Source organism: Phoxinus phoxinus (assembly GCF_949152265.1).
Source record: "Phoxinus phoxinus genome assembly, chromosome: 18".
Taxonomy (NCBI): domain Eukaryota; kingdom Metazoa; phylum Chordata; class Actinopteri; order Cypriniformes; family Leuciscidae; genus Phoxinus; species Phoxinus phoxinus.
Window position 1 is genome coordinate 17,118,893 of NC_136893.1, and position 21,394 is coordinate 17,140,286.

General features: G+C 37.8%; 1 protein-coding gene across 1 annotated transcript; it reads right to left on the bottom strand.

The window, feature by feature from the left end:
• Nucleotides 1-317: 317 nt before the first annotated feature.
• Nucleotides 318-20,992, bottom strand: avpr2ab (arginine vasopressin receptor 2a, duplicate b). Its single transcript, XM_079589035.1, has 6 exons — nucleotides 20,636-20,992; nucleotides 8,912-9,295; nucleotides 7,934-8,179; nucleotides 7,707-7,853; nucleotides 5,571-6,219; nucleotides 318-2,382 (listed from the first exon to the last, which is right to left on the bottom strand). Exons 2-6 carry the CDS (start codon nucleotides 9,290-9,292, stop codon nucleotides 2,180-2,182), a joined length of 1,626 nt encoding a protein of 541 aa, XP_079445161.1. The 5' UTR covers nucleotides 9,293-9,295; nucleotides 20,636-20,992; the 3' UTR covers nucleotides 318-2,179.
• Between the last annotated feature and the right edge of the window lie 402 nt (nucleotides 20,993-21,394).

Here is a 21,394-nt window from a genome sequence, read left to right on the forward strand (position 1 = left end):
TTGAACAACATTTTACAATCATTTTCCATTTGTATATCAACCAGTGCAACAAAACAAAGAAAAACATTGCCATTGCTTTGGTGTGATTAATTAAATAACCTCAACATATGTGACGTTGTTAAACAATTCAAGTGAGTTATGCATATATGTCCTTACAGTACAGCAAGACTGTAGCTGGTGTTTAACAAAAGTGTGTTTTTGAGGCCTATGAATGTGAGACTTTTGTTATACATGTTTATATATATATATATATATATATACAAGTTACCTTATGTAGATGAAGCAATTAAAAAGGAAATAAAAAAAGAACAACAAAGTAAAGTAATATAAAAAATAATTTATTACATTGTCAATCATATTTAGGTACTGCATATCTTATGTATCAAATACATTATTTATTTTCATCTTTATGCATTGAGGATATTAAAAAGGTCACTAGCTGTTAGTTTTCTCAGAATTGTTTCAATATGATTACAACTAATATCTAATGGGTAGTAGTTTACAGTTAATCAAGGTCATTGATATACTGTTAGACGATATCATGGAGAGAAACAGTACATTTGTACCAATCAAAATTGATTGTTCAATTATATGATTTGTTACCAATTCATTTGTTAAATGAGGAAATATTAATGCATTTCCTGATCTCAATCCTTTTGTCATCAAGCATGAAATGTGATAGGCCAAAATAATTGGAAAAAACAAACTATTTTCTCAGTCTATTATAGAGTAAGGCTTTCCAAATCAATTCTAAAATGCTTGAAAAGTGTGTTTCTAATAAATACTTGCAGGGATGAGATTAGCACTCAAAAGTGTGAGATTGAACTAGTCCTAGAACTACCGCAATTCTACTAATTGCACTAACCAAGTACCTCAAGAATCTGTGCGTTACAAACATACATGTACATATGTATAGAATACTTTTCTTTATAATAAGGCGCTTAAGTTGCAGTTTTTTCTTAATCCTTCTACACTTCTTTATTATAATGTTAATATTTTCTGTACAAATAAGTTACTCTGAAGCATGTGAATGGTCCCGATTCCAAATGAGACAAAATCAAACTTTTAACGCAAAATCAAACAAAGAGCAGAGGTAGAGAGCTAAAAGAGTGACAAACGTGTGGATGAAACTGAAATTGGTGTGATTAGTTTTTACATATGTACATAAAGTAGAGATTTCAACTGTAGCAGTTGCTCTCGAAATGTTGCTACCTATACCATATACCTGTATATTGCTGTTCATTTACCATTACCCAGTTTCTTCTGTAAAAAAAAAAAATGTTTTTGTGTCTAGCGGTGGTCGAATGTATATTTCTGCCTGCTGTAAACCCTTCCACTGCAGCATCATTCAGTTAATACTCAAATACTGTAGACCAATTCAATTCACAGGGTCTTTCTTTAGATTTGACATCTAATTCAGAAAACCACTAAGCTGCCACTGTGTTTGATTCCCATGTCATGGGCTGATATTTTCGTAACATTCTTGCTGGTGGTGAATATGTTCCCCTAAACTTCAGACTATCTAATTCGCAGCATCTTGCCGCTGGTCTTGTGCAGCTATCTCACGTATATCCAGATAACGTTTTGTCCATTCTGTACGTGTTGTTCACATGCATTTTCCACACTTACTTTGTACTGAGAATTCTGATATAATCCTGTGATGCTAATCTATGAAACGCACTCGGTTGAGGCATGAAAGAAAGATGGAGAACAATGGAGGACCTCCGATCCTTCGCTTCCTCACACATCCCCCTCCTCTTCCTCTTGGTTCATCACTCCAGTCTGCTTTCCTGTGACTGAATGGACAGCTGTCTGTAAAATGCACTAGGCATGGCGATGTGGTTTTGTCTTTCAAACTGATGCAAGTTGTTATTAATGGATCAGTATCTGCGGTTCATATTGTGTAACCACCATGTACCTGAATCTAAAGGGCATGTGTGGACATTACCACAGTCCTGTATCAAACGGCGCACTTCATGCACACTTGTGGAGTTGGCGCGTGCCTGTGAAGTTCATAAGATCGTAGGGTGAAAGGCTGTTCACGAGCCCAAATGTATCCGCTATTATGTCACCGAAATGTGGGCAAAGAGTAGCATTTGGGAAAGGGTCTAGCCCATCACATCAGTGGTGTGTTTGCCATGTGCTGGTGTGTGCGTGTGTAGTAGAGTCAGGCCAGAGGTCAGTATATGGAGTCCTTGGTGTTGGTTGACGTGTGAGTTGCGGTTGAGTCGTCTGGCAGGGAACCTCGACGTGAGGATCCGGTTTGGCAGCGCAGCAGTGCGAGCAGCTCGCGGGACACACTGCTGGAGAAGGCTGTGTAGATCCACGGGTTAGTGCAGGAGTTTAGACTGGCTAGCAGCATCAGGATAGTGAAAGCAGCCCCTGTATGAGAGATACAAGTCAACTCAAAGCCATTTGTGTGTATTAGTCTACTGCATTGACAATATAGCAATATCGTTGTGTAAATAACCTGTGCAAGTCTATGAGATCATCTACCTGGTGAAAATCTTAAGATCGCTTAGTTAAAGACTGTAATACACATGCAAATAATAATCCCATATTCATATATTATGACGTTGCAGTAGTGACATTAACTGTAATTACTTGGAGTCTTGGACAGAAGCTGTAGTGTTTGTAAGGAAAAGAGCCATAAATGAATTACAAACTAACACAGTGAATTTGCATATAAGTCATATATAATACACTTCACTACCATTGAAAAGTTGTTGGTAAGTTTTTTAAGAAGACTCACTGTTCACCATGGCTGTATTTATTTGATCAAAACGACAGTAGAAACACTAATATTGTGAAATACTATTATTATGAAAGTGTTATTTATTCTTGTGATGGCAAAGCTGCATTTTCAGCATCACTCCAGTCTCCAGTGTCACATGATCCTTCAGAAATCATTCTAATATGCTGATATGCTGCTCAAGAAACATTTCTTATTACCAATGTTGAAAACAGTTGTGACGCTTAATCTTTTTTTTTTTTTTTCAGGATTCTTTGATGAATAGAAAATTACAAATTTCTATTTGAAATGGAAATATTTTGTAACATTGATGTCTTTACTGTCATTTGTATAATCTGACTGAATATAAGCCACATAGAACTTTAAAATGCTGCAATTGTGCTGGTTTTCATAGTGATTTGGTTACCAGGTGGCTGGTCAAACTGTGCAGAAAGTCCAGTTTAATACAGAGGTGTAAATACCAATGAGATTACCCAACACTCAGGCGAGTGAGCAGGTGTTTTTCTGTTTATGTGTTAAAGGGAAAGAAAGCAGGGGACAGTTAAAAAAGAAGAGGAAAATAAAAAGGGACACATTGAAAACATGATTGATTATTTCTGCTTCTGGAGATCTCTCCTCCCACAGACTTTAGTTCCAGCTAAGCTCGAACACACCTGCCTGCAATTTCCCAGTAAACTTGAAGACCCTGATGAACCGATTCATGTGTTTTTGATTGTACTTGGAATGAAACTCTGCTGGAAGGTAGATTTCCAAGAACAGGCACCTCTGTTTTTGAGATTCCTGGAGAATGTGTTGATTGTTTGGTTATTTAACACCGCCCTGCTGATGGCAAAGCGGAACTCTCAGCATCATTACACCAGTCTTCAGTGTCACACAATCCTTCAGAAATCATTCGAATATGATGATTTGCTGCTCAAGAAACATTGTCGTCTTATTATCAATGTTGAAAACAGTTGTGCTTCTTAATATTTTTGTGGGAGCTGTAATTTTTTCCTTGATCATAGAAATTTCAAGAGAATATGTTTAAAATGTATCAAAAGTGACAGTAAATGGATACTTGCTGAATGAATGTATTGAATAAAAAATTAAAATAAAATGTAACTGACCTCAAACATTTGAACAGTAGTGTATTTTTCGAATCAGCCATAAAATCTGACAACAATGGTATACTAAATTAGACCTCTTTAGCTTAAATCCCCCCCAAATTTTAGTTAACTAATTCACATGAAAGTCGGTATATGTATCGAAAAAAATTTATTGGAACTTTAAACTAAACGGCGGGACTTTCAGACTGCCACGATATTGACCTTTGCGATTTCTTCCATTCATTTTTGGAGAGTGACTCTCTTCTAGCTTATATTTTCTCCGATTTTATGAAACGTGTTGCATGATTGTGAGGCAATCTCCTATTTCAAAATATTGCCTAATATGTTATGAACTCTTTTAAAAACACAGCACAGTGTTTATGACACCCAAGAACCCTATAGTGTGCAACAGTCAGGTTCCAGAAGAAAAAACATAAGGAAATAGATTTTTAACGATGGCTTATTAACTTTTAAAGACAGACCTGTGAGCTACGAGGTTGTTAATCCATGGTATTTGCCTTTGCTGAAGCCATCAGGCCGCATGATTTCATCTTATTTTTTAAATAATCGTGTTTAATAGTGGAATTCCTGGTGAAAAACTACATCACCCTAGTCTGGCTATCACCAGACCAAGCTCAATCTTTTAAGATTGAACATTAGCCTGGGGAGTCTGCTCTGTATTTCTACTGCACAAGAGGCGTGATCAACGGGCATAGTTCAAATGACTCTGAACGCAATTGGATAGTCCTTCAACCAATCAGACGCGAAAAATCTAGGCAGGAAACGTGTCAACTAACGTGTTGGTTTGTAGCATTGATCAGCGGTTTGCAGAAACAGCAATGGCATCGAGCGATTTTTGCAGGTTGTGCAAAAAAATATGAAAGTGAGTGGCATTTACACCCACTCGAGCGATTTGTTTGCTTAACTAAAGAAGCCATATGAGCATCGTCGAGCGGTTAAAATGAATTGGATTCGTCGCTTCTCTATTGTCATCGTGTTAAACCCGCCAATAGTGCGCCAGGTGGATAAGCCAGTTTGTGATTGGTCCCAGCAAATTTGTAACGGAAGCAGGATAGAAAAAGCTGCAGGGCGAAATCAAATCGCCGGCAGATCGGGCTGGGTTTACCCAGTCTAACATCACCCATGATTCTGTACAGAAAATTACACCAATCAGAGAGTCAAAAAAAGCAACACGCTCCAAAATAGCTATTTAGCTCTGCCCACTCCCATGAGGCACTGCAAATTATGTAATCGAGTCGATCTCTCTATGCTTTCAAAATACTGAAATGTTTGTATATATATGCATATTTTGCAATAGACGTATTGTTTTTATACATATAATAAACATTTGTAAATGAGTAGTCTTATATTTCTCCATTGTTTTTAATTAGATTATGCTGTTCGCAATGCTTCATGGGATTGTAGTTCTTTCCCTCAATAAAACCATTAAGTACTACAGTCTTTTGTGCTTTTGTCTGATTTTCAAAAACTTTTTCTGCAAACCAAAGTTTCAGTGTTGTGATTCACCTTGTAGCTGATTGGTTGGTTCATGGCTTATACCTCTTAAATGAAGACTATTTTAAAATCCCTATGGAAGAAAAAAACAAAACAAAAAACAAGTTCTTCCAGAACCAGCGCAGCTGAAAAATGGGGCAACACTGTTGCAATGTGTTGTGTGACTATACAGGACATGTACATACATGTATGTATATCTACAGTAGTTAAAGACTGACCTTGGTTGGGTGGGTTGGGGTCCCAGGCTGCCCATAACTGAACAATAAAGAAGGGAGACCAGCAGATGGTGTAGACCAGCACAATGACAAGAGTCATCCTAACCGTCTTAGACATGGCCTTGGTCACACCTGGGAAAGGTGGCGGGTGCGAATATTCTGTCGGAATTGGAAAAGCATCTGGAAGCACATCTGGCCACAGTTCAGAAGCTCCAGAGCTGTTTGGATGTCCAGCCAATGCACAAACACTATTGGCTGATAATGCCTGAGAATGGGTGGGGTCTGAGAGATGGTTGGGGGTGTTTTGCTGGTGAGTTGTGATGGAAGGGGAGGAGCTGTCTGAAGAGGGCTGGGGCCCAAAGCAGGGCTCACAGATAGAGCTCCTGCAGGGTAAAGTCTGAGAGTAGTCATCATATAGGCTTGAGTGGGACTCTTCCTCTCTGGCACGAAGTGAGGAGCTGCAGTGAGCTTGACTGAAACCGCTGTCAGCGTGGGGAGTGTGTCTGCTCTGTCTGTTTCTCTCTCTGCTCCTTCCCCTTCCCCCGTCCCGCTGAGCAAAGTGGAAGAAGACAGAGTTCCTCTTGAATTCCGCCGTCACCACCCGCTCTGACTTCAGGTAAATATTGTCATGGATTTCTCTGAAGATGCGAACCTGAGATGAAAAAGAGATATATCAATGTAAAAATGGTTATTTCATTGTACAGAGTTGTGTGCCATTAAGAATGCTTTTCACTTTTAAATTCCAGTTAAGTTCCTGGATTTAAATTGTAGCTTTTTTTTTATAAAATCTGTAGCTGTTTTGAAAGTATTAAATTTAATTCAAATAAACATTCCTAATCGGAGAAAATGATGTTCTACATTGGAATAACATAGACAGGCTTTACAGAACATCCCATAGAAGATGAATTGGAGATTATAGTGAACAGTGTTATTTTTGGTAAACCATGTTAATAAAGTGGTAAAAATGTGTTGGAAATTTGTAAAATAATATGAACAATATTTGAAAAATATTAATATTTCCATAAAACTATCCAAACACAGCTCCTCCATGTCTGAGAAAATTTTACATGGCATAAGTTGTTAACTCTTTGTTAGCCACTGCTAGCGTTTTTTTATCATTTTCACAAATATTTCATGGCCCCCAGAATATTTTGTTGTATGAATATCTGAACATGCAATATGTCAAAAGAAAGAACAGATCCTTTGTTAAAAAAAAAAAAAAAAAGTTTTATTCTAGCTTAATTATTTTTTCATCAACACTTGATTGTGGGTAAGTTTCATTAAAAAAGCAACATTTTCTGCAAAAAGCTGAGAAAAACGTGTTTTTGTAAAAGACTACACCCAATATCGAATTTAGAAGTAGATCAAGTCCATCAACACCCCTAATGCTTGCACAAGATAGCACGCCCTGTAACACCCCTATAGCTCGATATTATAGGTCGACATTTCATACTGTATTATAGGCCGTTTTGATTTATATGTTGCTTAATATTGATGGCCGCGTTATTTTACATATGCATCTGATTCCTACTATATAGACCAAACATGCTATCGCTTGTTTCTGCTTCTTCTTCCCATGTGTTTTGATCAGGATATTCAGTACTCTTTCAGAAGATGCCAAATAGCGCCCCCTAGCATATAGTCAATGGCGGGGAAGCGTTGTCTCATAAATGACGGAAATTTCCATCAGTGGCGGGGAAAGAGTTAAGGTAGGACTGGTCAGTATAATGCTTTTAAGGTGAGGCTTAGCAAAAGTGTGATTAGTCATTTATGCATTTGGCAGGCGATTTATCTAAAATGTGTTGCATTGCATTCGAGGTATACATTTGATCAATTCATCCATTCTAGGGATCAAACCCATGACCTTGGCATTTCTAGTGCCATGCTCTTTGTTTTAAACTAAAGGAACGCTACATCAAAATGAGTCAAAAGAAAGACAAAATTCCAACTGCTGAATTCTGAATCTCACCTATTTTCCATTAAACATGCCAAGTCTTTTACATTTGCATAGTATTTACCACTTTCTTATTCTATAAAGCATTGTTAGACGAGAGATGTCAAAGCCATAGAATTTGAATAATAAAAAAACACGAGTAGGGAGTGAGAGATTGAGAGGGAAAGAGAATAAGCTGGAGATACCTGACAGACAGTGATGATTAAGGCTGGCAATACGAACACAGCCACAGTCATCCAGGTGACGTATGCTTTAAGACCCCATGGCTCAGCAAAGTGGCCCCAGCATTCAAACACCCCAGGGGACACCTCTGACCGTGAGAAGATAAACACCTATGAGCGAGCAGAGAGTCATGAGCTTGAACAACATGTTAAATAAATCAGTCAGGAATGATCTGAGATGTATTCCTCACCTGTGGTAAACTGAGCAAAAGGGCCAGGCCCCATGCAACCATGATAGGGGTGTTCCAGCGAGAGGGCGCCCCCCCGCGGTACGCCTGCAGGGGGCAGCAGATGGCATAGTGCCGATCCACAGTCATGGCCACGATCATATAGGACGATGCGAACATCCCGACAATCTGCAAATATTTGACGGAGCGGCACAGAGCGTCAGGGCCATGGAAGTGCTCAGTGATGTCCCACACCAACTGTGGCAGCACCTGGGGACAAAACAAAAACATATAATTAGGATTTATGATCATGAAACTCTAGATGGCACATCATTTACTGCATGGCACAAGCTGATTGGCCTCTGCTGATTCTGCAGCCAGTGAGATTGCTTGCACAACATTTAAATAGTCTGGTTCAGTGTTTGCTGTAAGCTGGTCCTGCATTGCGCTATCAGAGCTATCAGACCCTCCACCTCCACCAGCTCCACCTGTCTAGAGCTGCTAAGGGATTTATGTCTGTTTATGAAGCAGCAGCAGATCTTACATGCTCACTTGCTCTGAAACAGCATGTGTTTGAGATCTTGTCCACCAAGACCAAGTTTTCTTTGTAAAAAACGTAAATTGTATTTAAGAAAAATACAATAATGTTAATAATCATTTTATTTTACAGTAAACTGTAAAATTACAATACAAATACCATCTTCATTTTTTCAAACGTTAAATCATATAAAAGAACACAGTGCTGCACTTTACTCTAAAGCACGCTGCACACTTTAATTAAATTTCAGCCTTTGCACAAAAGCCATATCAAAATCATTTTGATTAATATTAATCTACAACTTAAACAACTTCCCTGCTGACACATCATTACTCCCACGCCTGATACGTCAACTGCATTTTAATAAATGTAGTCTCACTATATGTTTTCACTCAGGTCAATGATTAGTACAGAAAGCTCTTTTCTCCGTACTCATCATTTTAATAGTCTGAAGAGGCGTTTACCTGAAAGAAGGCCACTACCAGGTCAGCCACGCACAGATTGACCATGAAGAGGTGCATGGGAGCATGTTTCTTCCTACGCAGCAGCACCCACAGCACAAATCCGTTACCCAGAGCAGTGAGAGCAAGCACCAGCCCCAGCACCCCAATCTCCGCCTGGGCCAAGGCTTGGTCCCGTACCCGTGGAGGGGCAACTGGCTGCATTGTGGGCCTCATGGTGGTCCATGTGACGTTCTCTGAAGGAAACAGCCAGAGGAAAGACCCTGTGGCCCCATAACTGCTGCTGAGATTGAAGAGGGAGCTGGACAGGTCTGGTGGTCCCTCCATCTCCAGCACAGAGCGATTGGGCTGACCCAAATTCTCTTCCCAAGAGGCCATCCTCATGACCTACAACAAGAAGGACAGATGTGAGAGGCAAAACTAAAACATTCTAATGCTGATCCCTCCCTGGCCTAAATTGGTAAACAAACAGTTGTAAATCATTTTAATAAAATTAGGTCAAATGAATATCATTGTGTTGGCTATTTCTGTAGCTCTTCTACGCGAGTAATGGAATGGTGGCGTCTAAATCAAATGAGAACATTAGGAGGATGTCTTCCATATCATCTCAAATTAAATTCTCCATCTCTACTTCTGCTTTTGGGGAGGTTTTAGAGAAAGCTCTTAAAACATCATTGTGTATTAACTGAAACAGAAAGAAACTCATTATAGCCTAAACTTTTGAGGTTTAGATGGATAGAAAGTTTAATTTTTCCTCGAGAGGAAATTTGTTTCCACCGTAGATGCGCGCACAGAACATGTTAAATTATCGACATATTATACACATATATCATATCATATATCATATAGGTTTGTTTAGGAGAAAGAGGAAATAAAATTAGATGAATTTATTAAATACAGAGTTGAATCATTGTCTTTCAATTCCGAACACTGCAATCTCTTCATAAAATATTAAAAAAACCTCAGTTCTCTTTGTATCTGCCTCATTAAGATGCTGCGTGGTAATGATGACCAGCTGCTAAAACACATTTAAGCAAATTTATTTAGCAAATATCTGAAAGGCAACTCTGAGAATCTCTTTGTATTTACTCATCCTTTATCTCCAGACACAGGAAAACATATTGCGGTGAGACTGAGAAAAAAACTAAAGAGATATGGGAATAATTATGGTTATAATCCCTCTTTTGGATACACAGATGACTGAGGCATGGATGGGAGGAGGGAGGAGGAGGCAGCAGGACAGGCTTTCAGGGACTAAATAAAGAAGAATGCAAACTTTATAATTAATATGTGCTGACAAACCTGAAATTAAAAGTACGTTTTGTGTAAATGGTTGCTCTTACTTACATTAAACTTAATTTTTGCCTAATTTACTGAATACGCTCATAAATGTCATGCTTTTAAAGTACTTTAAAGTATTTGACCTTACATGCATACTGGTATTAAGGAAATAGGAAATCAAATAAGAGTGGAAGTGCAAAAGCATTTAAGAAAACAACATCGGATATTAAAGGCAGAACAGTGGGTTATTGTGAAGAGTGCTGCCACTATAAATTAGGAGAAAATGTGCATAGTTTCAATAAGTCTTACAAAGGTGGATTCGAAAAACTAGATTTATTAACATCTTTATATTTATATATGTGGAGATACACTGGTCCGTGTGCTGGCTTCGGGGTCCATGTACCTTCGAATTATTATTTTTTTTGGGGGGGGGAAACACTAATTTATCACATAGTCGACCCTTCTCATGAACATAAAAATTAGACATAAACTCACCAACGCGTGCCATGAAATAGTATTGGGTTTCAGTTTACTCAAATATCTAATGATGATACAAATGTAAAAATAAAAAAAACACTTCAAAGTGGTTCAAATGTTGACATATCTTACTAAGATGCAATTATATATAGTTTATACTCTTTATTATACAGAACTGGAACATATTTAGACAGTTTGTGAACCCTGTTTTGTTTTCAGACAGTTTAATATTATTTTCAAACAAGTCCAGTAGAAACGTTACAGTCACTCATCAACGGGAGCTGTCACAGTTGCTAGGCGACAAGAACAGTCCTCCGTAGGCTTGACCGTTGAATAACAACGCTTGTCCGACCTTCGTGGCCTTCGAAGGATGCAGCCTCTGAATTTGGATGCAACTTTATATGGGCCATTGAATCACTCATTCAGCCCATTCCTTCAAAGACGGATTCATCATTCATATCTCGCACTCTCATTTATATTTCTGAAATACACACCTATAATAGTGTATTTCTCTGGCTCTCATAGTTAGCCTAGTGAGCATGTCTACACAGAAGACTGTTTGTGTCAGGCCATTATTTAGCGTGGCAGTTTGATGAGAAAGAGTTGAAATGTAGTTGCAATTAACGCTTTGAGAATCATGATGTTTGGTTGACCAATCAGTGGAAAGGGGCGTTTGATTCCTGCACATAGAGATCGAATATTCAAGCTGTTTATTAATTTTGGATTTGTGTTTCTAGTTGGTGAATTTAGCCGTGTTTTCACCGCAGGAACTTTCCCCAGGAACTAGGGGCTTTGGGGTGATACTTTCGACCGCAGGGACCAGGGTCTAAGTGAAGTTCCGGGTAATAATTTCCCCCTCAGAAAGTCCTTGCTCGAAAGGAAGTACTTGTTCAAAGTTCAGGAACTTTTGGGTGCTGGACTTGGTTGATTCACGCAGCATTTTATTTCAACCACCTTTAAAAGTCTTTTAAAACAGCAAACAGTTGTTTGCAATTCGAATCAACAATGGAGTTTAAAAATACGACCTATGGACCGACAACGAGGTTCAGGCTTTATGAAGTTTATATGCGGAGGACAAAATCCAGCAGGAACTGGACAGGCTCGTGAAATCATACCGTACTAATTTGCCTAATCTTCACGGTACTTTAGACCGCGATGGAAACGCAGACAGCAACAGGTCTGGGGGGAAAAAAGTTCCTGGGAGAAATTGTGGGTAATTTCAGTGCAACGCGTCTTCAGAACAAAGTGTGATGAAAACTATGAAAAAAACAAGAGATTTTCTTTTTTAATGTTCATGTTGTAAATAATATAATATGTGCTAAATAATTAGAACGTAATAATGATATTAGCATATTAGAATGATTTCTGAAGGATCATGTGACACTGAAGACTGAAGTAATGCTGGAATGCTGAAAAATCTGCTTTACCATCACAAGAATAAATTACATTTTAAAATATAATTCAAATAGAATGCAGGTAATTTAAATATAGTAAATTGACAATATTGTTGTTTTTACTGTTTTTTGATCAAATACAAGCAGTATTGGTGAGCATAAGAGACTTCTTTCAAAAACAGTAAAAACATCTTACTGACCTTAAACTTGTGAATGGTGGTGTAAATCATTTGAATAGCCTACTTAAAAACTGTAGTCATTGATTTTGTGTGGTCGTCCTTAGCATTGGTTTTCCCTGATTCTTTCTTTCATTCATTCTTCTGGTGTTTGTAAACTCATGTGTGCTGTTTTGTGTTCCATAAGTGCATTCCTGTCGCTTTGTTTGATTTATGTGTGGATTAGCGAGAATGGAACCTGAAAGCTCTCGAATGCAATTTGTTTTAAAATTAGCTCTTGATTCAAGCCCAAGTCTGTGCGACCTGCAATATTTCATTCACTTCATTCATTCATTCTCACTCACTCCTCCTGCTCTCACTCTCTCCATCTGGAGTGGCGCTTTTCATCTTGTGTTTACATAATCAATTCACACCAGAAATAGCCTCTTCAGAGCTGGAGTCCTAATGAAATTAATGAAGGTCTTCCTTTGACGTCGCCTGCTGAAAACCTGTCAGTTGCTTGCTGTCAGTTTTGTCGTCTGTTCGCACTCTTTGCATGTCCTGACTCATTACCTACTTTGAAACCTCCTGGGAAATTACAGAAAGAGCTTCCTCGTGTGCTCTGGGTCTTTAAATGTTTCTGATGCAAACGCGCTGGCACTGGCTATTCATCAGGAGGCTGAAAGCGGCTCTGTTATTTGCCCCTGCTGGGCATGTGTATATGAATCGCTCAGTCAAGTCTGCCCGTTGGAGAGATAAATCCCCAAAATAAGATATCTTTCATATCTCAATTGTTTCTCCTATAGACTACAGCAGAGAGATTACAGGGAGGGCAAATGGAGTCTCCATCTCAGATTTTACTGGATTTGTCTAATGTAAGAGATTTTACTAACTTGTAAAACACTGACTGATCAATTTTGTGAATGTTTTTTTTAATGATCCCGTATTTTTACCTGAAATATATTTGTACATTTTTCCTTATGGAATGTTAGTGTTATGAAATGTAAACAGTAGTTTATACTACAATCTCCTTTTTTCCCCATTACCTACTCATTGTGATTTTTTTCCCAATCCTGAGATATAGGACAAAATGATGTGAGCTTTGCTATCTGCATTTTATAGCTCTAAACTCTTAGGCTACGTCTACATTAATCCGATAGATTTGAAATCTGAGTTTTCGTTTCAAATTCACAGTATTATTTTCAAGCGTTTTCCAAAAGTTTCTCAGAAACCGCTAAATTTGCCTTACAGCGCATGCGTAAACCCTCATAAAAGCTCACTGAGATGATACAGACAGAACAAGACATAATCAAGTTATCACGCAATTCTTCTGCCAGGATCATTTTCTTTTGCCAAATATTTCACCATTCGCTGATGCGTCCAGGTCGCACTCACTCACCATTATATGTTTGGTCTAAAACGCAACTGCTGTCATGTTTTGCTAGAGGACAGCAAATGCGAGTACATTTTCTGTCATCTTTGCAGGACTGTGATATGAAGAGTGTGCAAAGTAACATATTTTAGCAACAGTGTGAAAGTGAATAACACATAACAGGCACAATACCCATATAAACATGAATATTTATTGGTACAATATGCTTCACACGACTAAACATGCGTCATCGTTTTCAGATACCTCCGGTTTCACAGTCCACACTACAACGCGAAAATGCCGCTTTCAAATTTATCCACTTTGGGGAGCGTTTTCAAAAAGCATTGTTTTCATTAATAAAAACTCTGTCTTTCATGGACGGAAGGCCAAAACGGAGAGAAAAAGATGCGTTTTCAAATGAAAAGTATTAGTGTGAACATTAAGGCCTTATTGTATGTCTCATGTGTTTTTATTTCTCCTAAAGATTTTAGAAGACACATCTGAGACAAGTCTCCGGAGCAAGGAAATAGCAACTTCTGAGCAATCAAAGAATCTGAGCAAAACCACACCAAAGCTAACAGAGACATGTCCTCTGTCTCTTCAACCTTCATCTGCTGGTTATCAGGCAGACACTAAAAATATTTCCCGTTTCCCGTGGTGCTCTGCTTGGAGGTCAAGGGGGTAGATGGAAAAAGAGGAGATGAGAGTGGAGGATACGAAAGCCAACTGTGGAGAGCAGCAGTGCACTCATCCATCTCGCGTCCTTTGCTCCTCTCTCAGTTCGTATCATCTCTCTGTCACCTCTGCTGTTCACAGTATCTGATTTTAACGTAAATATCATCCTTTCAGCGGATCAAGCTGTCCTTGATAGCTTCTATTCCAGGTCGAAAGCAACTGCACAGTAACAGTTTTAGCAAAACTCAACCTGGCTCTTCACTTCACCGAAAGCTGAGCTTCAGATAAAGCAATACCTTACAGATGCTAAAGCTCATGGATAAATAGTCATTTCAAAAGTGATGGTGTTCTGTGAGGGTCATATGAGAGGAGGAAAGGACGTTCATGGCTCAGCAGTGGGCTGCACTGGGACTTGAGCACATGACCCTTTAACGGCACTTTCTAAAGGTGCCTTTTGTCATCAAATAAATAAATAGAGGTGAAAAATAAGAGAGAAAATACTAGAAGACACAGACAGAAATAGAAGAGAGAGAGAGAATAAAAATCCATACTGCAAATTTAAAAATTGTAAAATGAATTTTAAAATTAGGGAGCAAGATGATAAGAAACCGTACGTGTACGATCCAGATGTTTATGAGACAAATATAAATAAATGTTTAAGTATAAATTAAATATTAATATAAATGCTACTTACAGTATACTGTATCAGGGGCAGGGCCAGATTCACTGATTAAAATGCTAGTATACTATAAATTAATTGCATTTTGTTGCACACAAAATAAATATACACATATGAAAATTGTATAATTATATATATAAATATATATCATAGATTTTTTTTAATCCATTTATTTATCGTTATTTCAAGGTACCTTATGTCACTGGTCAAAACTCATTCAAATCCTGACTGAGAAAATAGCAGATGACAACATAAGGAATGATAAGGAGCTATACTCATCTCACAAAAACAGTTAACTAATAAGGTACATTTGCATCTTAATTGTGGAGTTAATTATTGTACAGCTTGTGTCAAATGAGAAAATAGTGTCTCATAAATGCTAAAGAAAACACTACATTTGATATTATTCATGTTGAAAATAGAAAAGAGGCTTAGAAGGTTCATCATGATGATTTCTTTTGATGATCCTTCTGCCACTGAGTATGTGTGGACCGATCTCACACTGAGCAGTGATGAAGTGCAGATAAGGAATTTATCAATGTACGTCAGCACATCAGATCAGCGTGTTACGCGGCTACACTGGAATCTGTGTGCGTGCGTGCGTGTCTGGTGGACTAGGTGAAAAAGACGTGTAAGGAAAGTAATCCCTAATTCATGAACACCCCCCAGGAATGCATCACAGCAGGAGAAGCTACTGTATAGTGCAGCATCACTCTCTGGAAAGGAAAAGCAGGATAGACAGAGGAGAATAGAGGGAATGAAGGAAAAGTGGCAATTAACCGCAGTGGATATTTTTTTCAATACTAGTAATTGTCACAAAGAGACCATATTAAAACTTTCGATTCTTTTCTTTAAATTTGAAAGTTTAAGGGTTTTGAAAAATGAAAAACAAAGAAAAATGATATTGTACAATTAATAAGTAATATTTCAGATTCTGCACCTTTTTTTAGGTCAGTAATCAAGTTATTGTGACATTAATTATGTGACTTTTTGTACAGACGGTCAGATGTTCTTGTTTTAAATGAAGTTCAAGATGTTCTTTGGATAAAATCATGCTTGAAAACATGATAATCAGGTTTTACACAAATTCAATTCTGTCAGGACCACTATCGTCAAATACGATTGAGAGTTAGCACACAGTTTGGATTTGGCGGTATGGTTCTGTTCTTGGCTAGAACTCCCAGCGCATCCATGCAGACTAGCATAAGAGCAGGGAGCGCAGCAATAACCCCCCTTAAGAGTAAACAGAACAGAACCAATATGAATGTATTGCAGATATCATTCATTAATTTTAATGTACAACATGATTAGAGAATTTTTGTCTGATTCAGAGGTAATCAGAATGCCAAATCCTGACTGGACGAGAGGAGGAGCTGGGGATGGAGGAGGGTAATGAGCTCCTGAGAAACACGATAGCTGCTGATAATACCGAAGGAGCTTATACGCATGTATACAGTGATAGGCGTCGTATTCCTATAGGTAGACGTGGATCAGCTGAGAGTCAGCTGATGCGGGCTTGACTAATGTGACCTGCTAAAACTGACTCTATGCTTGATGATAATTATCAAAAAAATAATAATAATTCCTTTAAATTTGCAATGTTGATAGTATAATTTAATTAGAAAATAATGCATTTTCACTATTTGGTATACAACTTTTGAATGCAACTGCACACCTCTAACTTTGACCAAACAAAGTTATACATAGTCCTGGCTGTTTCCAAGAAAACACGCTTGCAAGTATATCTCCATCCTTCTTTATTATTATTATTTTGCGTCTTTGTCAATCACAGGAAAACAGCCACGCCACAGGAAGGATGACTGAGAGATCCACCTATTTTCATCTGTTAGCTCTTTTGTTTATCTAACCCATTTCCGCTGTCTGTTAGTCCTTTCATGTTTCAGCTCTGTTCTGTTCTCGGGTCAGAACCCCAGAGTCCTGCCCAAGAACACACCCGCATTCCTCCAACACTGAGAGACATTTTACTAAAGTATAGAAAAGTATAGTAGAGTAGAGTGCAAATATTCTTCATTTTACAGTTTTTCAGGTACATTAAAAAAATATGTAAATGTGATGTATGTATGGGTGTGTGTGTGTGAGAACGAGGACATGGAGATCTTGGAAACAGGTTCATACCGGCTGGTCTACATATACTCATTAACTCATTACATATATCCCTGTTTAAACAGATCACAGGTTAGCAGTCTTTACAAACACACCGAAACCTTGGAAACAATGAAAATAACACAATCGAAACTACAAAAACAATTCGAGCAAACAGTCCATACCTTTTTATCCTTCTTTATTGTGCATAGTCCGGGCCATACACAAGGGAACCACAAGTGAATACATCATCAGACATCGATGGACTTTGAAACCTCTCAGGTTCACAGAGTGTTTAGGTTTGTTTACTTGTAACAGGATTCTCCCCATGATTTCAAAGTTCTTAGTGAGGCACATTAACATTTAGGCATGAATCCAGCCTATGTTAGTGCAACTCTGGTAAACACCGCTGAAATTTGGAACAGCTGTGGTGCACTTGCAACCTAACTTGACCTAGTATTTGTTTTATCTCAGTCCAAAAATCCATAAAGCTTTGTAAGGTTTCAACAAAAGCAGGTCACACATGTTGACTCAAGACAACTGAGATTCCAGTTTTGCAGAGTTAACAGTCCATTGCATAACTACTTTTGTTTTCTAAATCCTGAACAATTAAGCATCCAATGCACTGAAGATTTTATTTAATCACTGCATTTAGTTTTTTGTTCTATGGATTAATGCATGGAATGTTACAGGAGCTATATGTAAGAATTTTATTTCAAATATTAATAGCTTTTTTTATTGACAATATTTAAACAGCTTGTAACTAAATTGAAAAAAAGAGACCTTTCCCGACTTTCTAGGTTGTCTTTGAAAGCCTGTAGACTGATTTTTATGTGAAGGACTCGGGACATTTTGCCGGGAAAATCAAAAGGATGTGATATTTGCACGTGCTCCTGAGAACCTCTCTTCCGTTCAATAACACATGGAACGAATGCTAATGTTCAGGATAATGCCGAAAGAGCTATTCTGTTTAATGACCTCACAATTCCTATATTCTACATACACTCAACTGGCCACTTTCTGTACACCTTGCTAGTACCCGGTTGGGCCCCCTTACCAGCAGAACTCAGTGTCATGTTCAAGAAACCAGTTTGAGTTGATTTGAGCCTTGTGAGATGCTGGAAGTAGCCATCAGAAGATGATACACTGTGGTCATAAAGGGAAGGACATGGTCAGCAACAATACTCAGGTAGGCTGTGGTGTTTAAATTATGCTCAATTGGTACCAAGGGGCCCAAAGTGTGGTAATAAAATACCCCACCAACACACACACCATTACAACACCACCAGCAGCCTGAACTGTTGATACAAGGCAGGGTGGATCCATGCTTTCATGTTGTTTATTCCAAATTCTGATCCTACCTTTTGAATGTCGAACATTTTTCCAATTTTCTACTGTCAAATTTTGGCGAGCCTGTGTGAATCACAGCCTCTGCAGGTTCCTGTTCTCTGCTGACAGGAGTGACACCTGAGTGGTCTTCTGCTGCTCTAGTCCTGTTTCTGCTTCAAGGTTTGTTGCGTTGTGCATTCAGAGATGCTCTTCTGCAGACCTCGGTTGTAACGAGTGATCATTTTTGTTACTGTTGCCTTCCTATCAGCTCGAACCTGTCTGGCCATTCTCATCTGACCTCTGGCATCAACAAGGCATTTTCACCCTAAGAAATGTCACTCACTACAGTTCTCTGTACACTCTGTAAAGATGGTTGTGCGTGAAAATCCTAGTAGTTCAGTTTCCGAAATACTCAAACCAGTCTTGCACCAACAACCATGGCACGTTCAAAGTCACTTAAATCCCTTTCTTCCCCATTCTGATCCTCAGCATCGACAGCATCATCCTCATTCTTGAACTTCAGCTGATCGTCTTGACCATGTCTACTGCCTAAATGTTTGCTGTCATGTGATTGGCTGATTAGATATGCGTGTTAACAAGCAGCTGAACAGGTGTACCTAAAGTGGCCGGTGAGTGTATAGCCCTTTTGAATGAAAATATTTGTAAACCTACATCGTTTATTATAGCCTAACATGAAATTCTCAAGTTCCACTTCACAAAATCATTTAGAAGGCAATCAATCACAAATATGATCACCCTACATTATCACTATGACCAAATGTCCAGCAAATCATCAGGCGTTCATGTATAAAGCTTTTCATGAAAGACAGTAAAGCATTTTAGAGTCCTAATTAATAGGAAAATGAAAAGCATCAAGTGCAATTAGTGCCGCTCTGAAACACACGGGCCTCCATGTGTATATATGAGAGTGATGGATGTATAGCGAGCCTTCCAGCTGACCTCAGCCATATAACTCCACCATTCAGACTGTGTGTTTACCTCAAAATGTGATGAAGCGAATTAATTTTATGAATACTTTGTATGAACTGTATAAAGTACTGTTCGCATTGTGTTCTACAAGTTAATTATTTCAGCATTGTACTGCAGATGACTCTGAACTGACAACTGAACTGTGATTTAACCTAACTAACTGGCTGCTGCACCCATACGCTTTAACTTTACCTGTGACAAAACACAAACTGTTCTGCCCATATTTTACATGGTAAAAAAAATCCCGTAGATGTTTTGTCAAAAACTGGGAGCTCTGTCTTTGCCAGAAATTCATAAATAATGATGGCAGTTTTTCAGGCATATTTGACTTTTTAAACAGATTTCATTAACTAACATATAGGTATTTAATATATCACTTGAACGGTTTAAACATTATATGAAACAAAGCTCATAAAGTTCTGAGCATTTACTAGCTTAATAAGAGACATATATGCGCAATATTACCCACTCAAAAAGCATGACATTAAAATAATACATAAAATATTAACTAAGCAACATAAAATGTTACATTTAGGCTACCAACCTATAATTAAAATATGATTAAATGTGACATGTCATACAGAGAATTATGGGAACATCCTTTTACTGTTTATCATATGACTCACTTTTTAGGCTATTTGCTTTTATTAATATTTTAGGGATTGCTTTGACAAAAAATATTGTAATCATAGATAAGGTAACTCATATTTTATTAGAAAGAATTTTTTAAAGTAATTTAAGGTGTACTTATCCAATGCAGTTTTTACTGTAGCCTATTTTACATTATTTTCCTGTTAAAATTACTGACATTAAATATTTTAAAGTCAAAATTTATAAAGTAGCCTACTCGAACTCGAACACGTGATTTTATTTAACACATTATTGAATGTCCCTTTATCTTTTTTTTTTATTTTTTTATCTCAAGCCTATAAAGTAAGAAAATACATACTTTTTGGGGTTAACAAAATAAAAATGCCCCTTATTGGCCCTCAGATAACCTACAGATAATTTGAAAAAGACAAAATATAGTTTTAATGCAGGCTATCATTTGCAATTTTCGTTTGTATTATTTTTTAGCCATTAGGAACAGCAGGAACGCTATTTATTCCAATGGTCAAACACTTCATAATCCTAACCAAATATTTGTATCCAACATTAAAATCATGTTTGACATTGTAGTGTCTGAAGAGAGCACGTGAGGGACATAGTTTAGTGGTGCGCGCGAACACAAAGCGCTATATGTGACCGCGCTGATTGATAAGCAGCACTTACCTTCAGTCAGCTCCTTTTCTTCACTGTAAGTATTTCACTTTGCGATATAATCCACAGTTTTCTTCACGAACTAAGCCACATATTGCTCTGTCCATGCCACGTCCACGCCTTCTGTCTTGACACTGAATCTCTTTTAGATATCCACCGTTTACCATTGTGACTTTGCTTAGGAATTATGTCAAATTATTTAAGTTAAATTTGCTCCTGTCCGTCCAGCTGTCAGACAGAAATCAAAGTGCGTGCGTCTATATGTTTTTGTCATGCTCTGTCAGTTTCAGTTATGTCTCAGTATATACTCTGATCTAGTGAGCGCACTAAACGTATTTTGCCTGGGCTACTTGTGTTCCTCCTACTGTCTCCCTCTCTCCATGAACTCCTCCCCTCATTAGCCTTCATCCACACTCCAGCTGCTCTAATCATATACAGATCAGTGTCATCTAGAATATGGGGATATTATACAGTATATATACACTCAATCAAATTATGGCAACAGATTACAAGCAACATTATTAATTAAAAACTCATATGTATAGAATTATGTATCAAGCTTCTTAAAATGAATAATTCAAAATGAGTCACTGTAAATAAATCATTACAAAAAAAAAAAAAAACTACAAATGAGTTAACTGAACCACTAAGTTTCCGAATGGCAGTTTTACACTTTCCTATTTACTTTCCTATTTACAGTAAATAAAATAAAATTATAAAATATTCATTTATGTGTACAAGACAATAATGAGACATAATCAACCACAACAG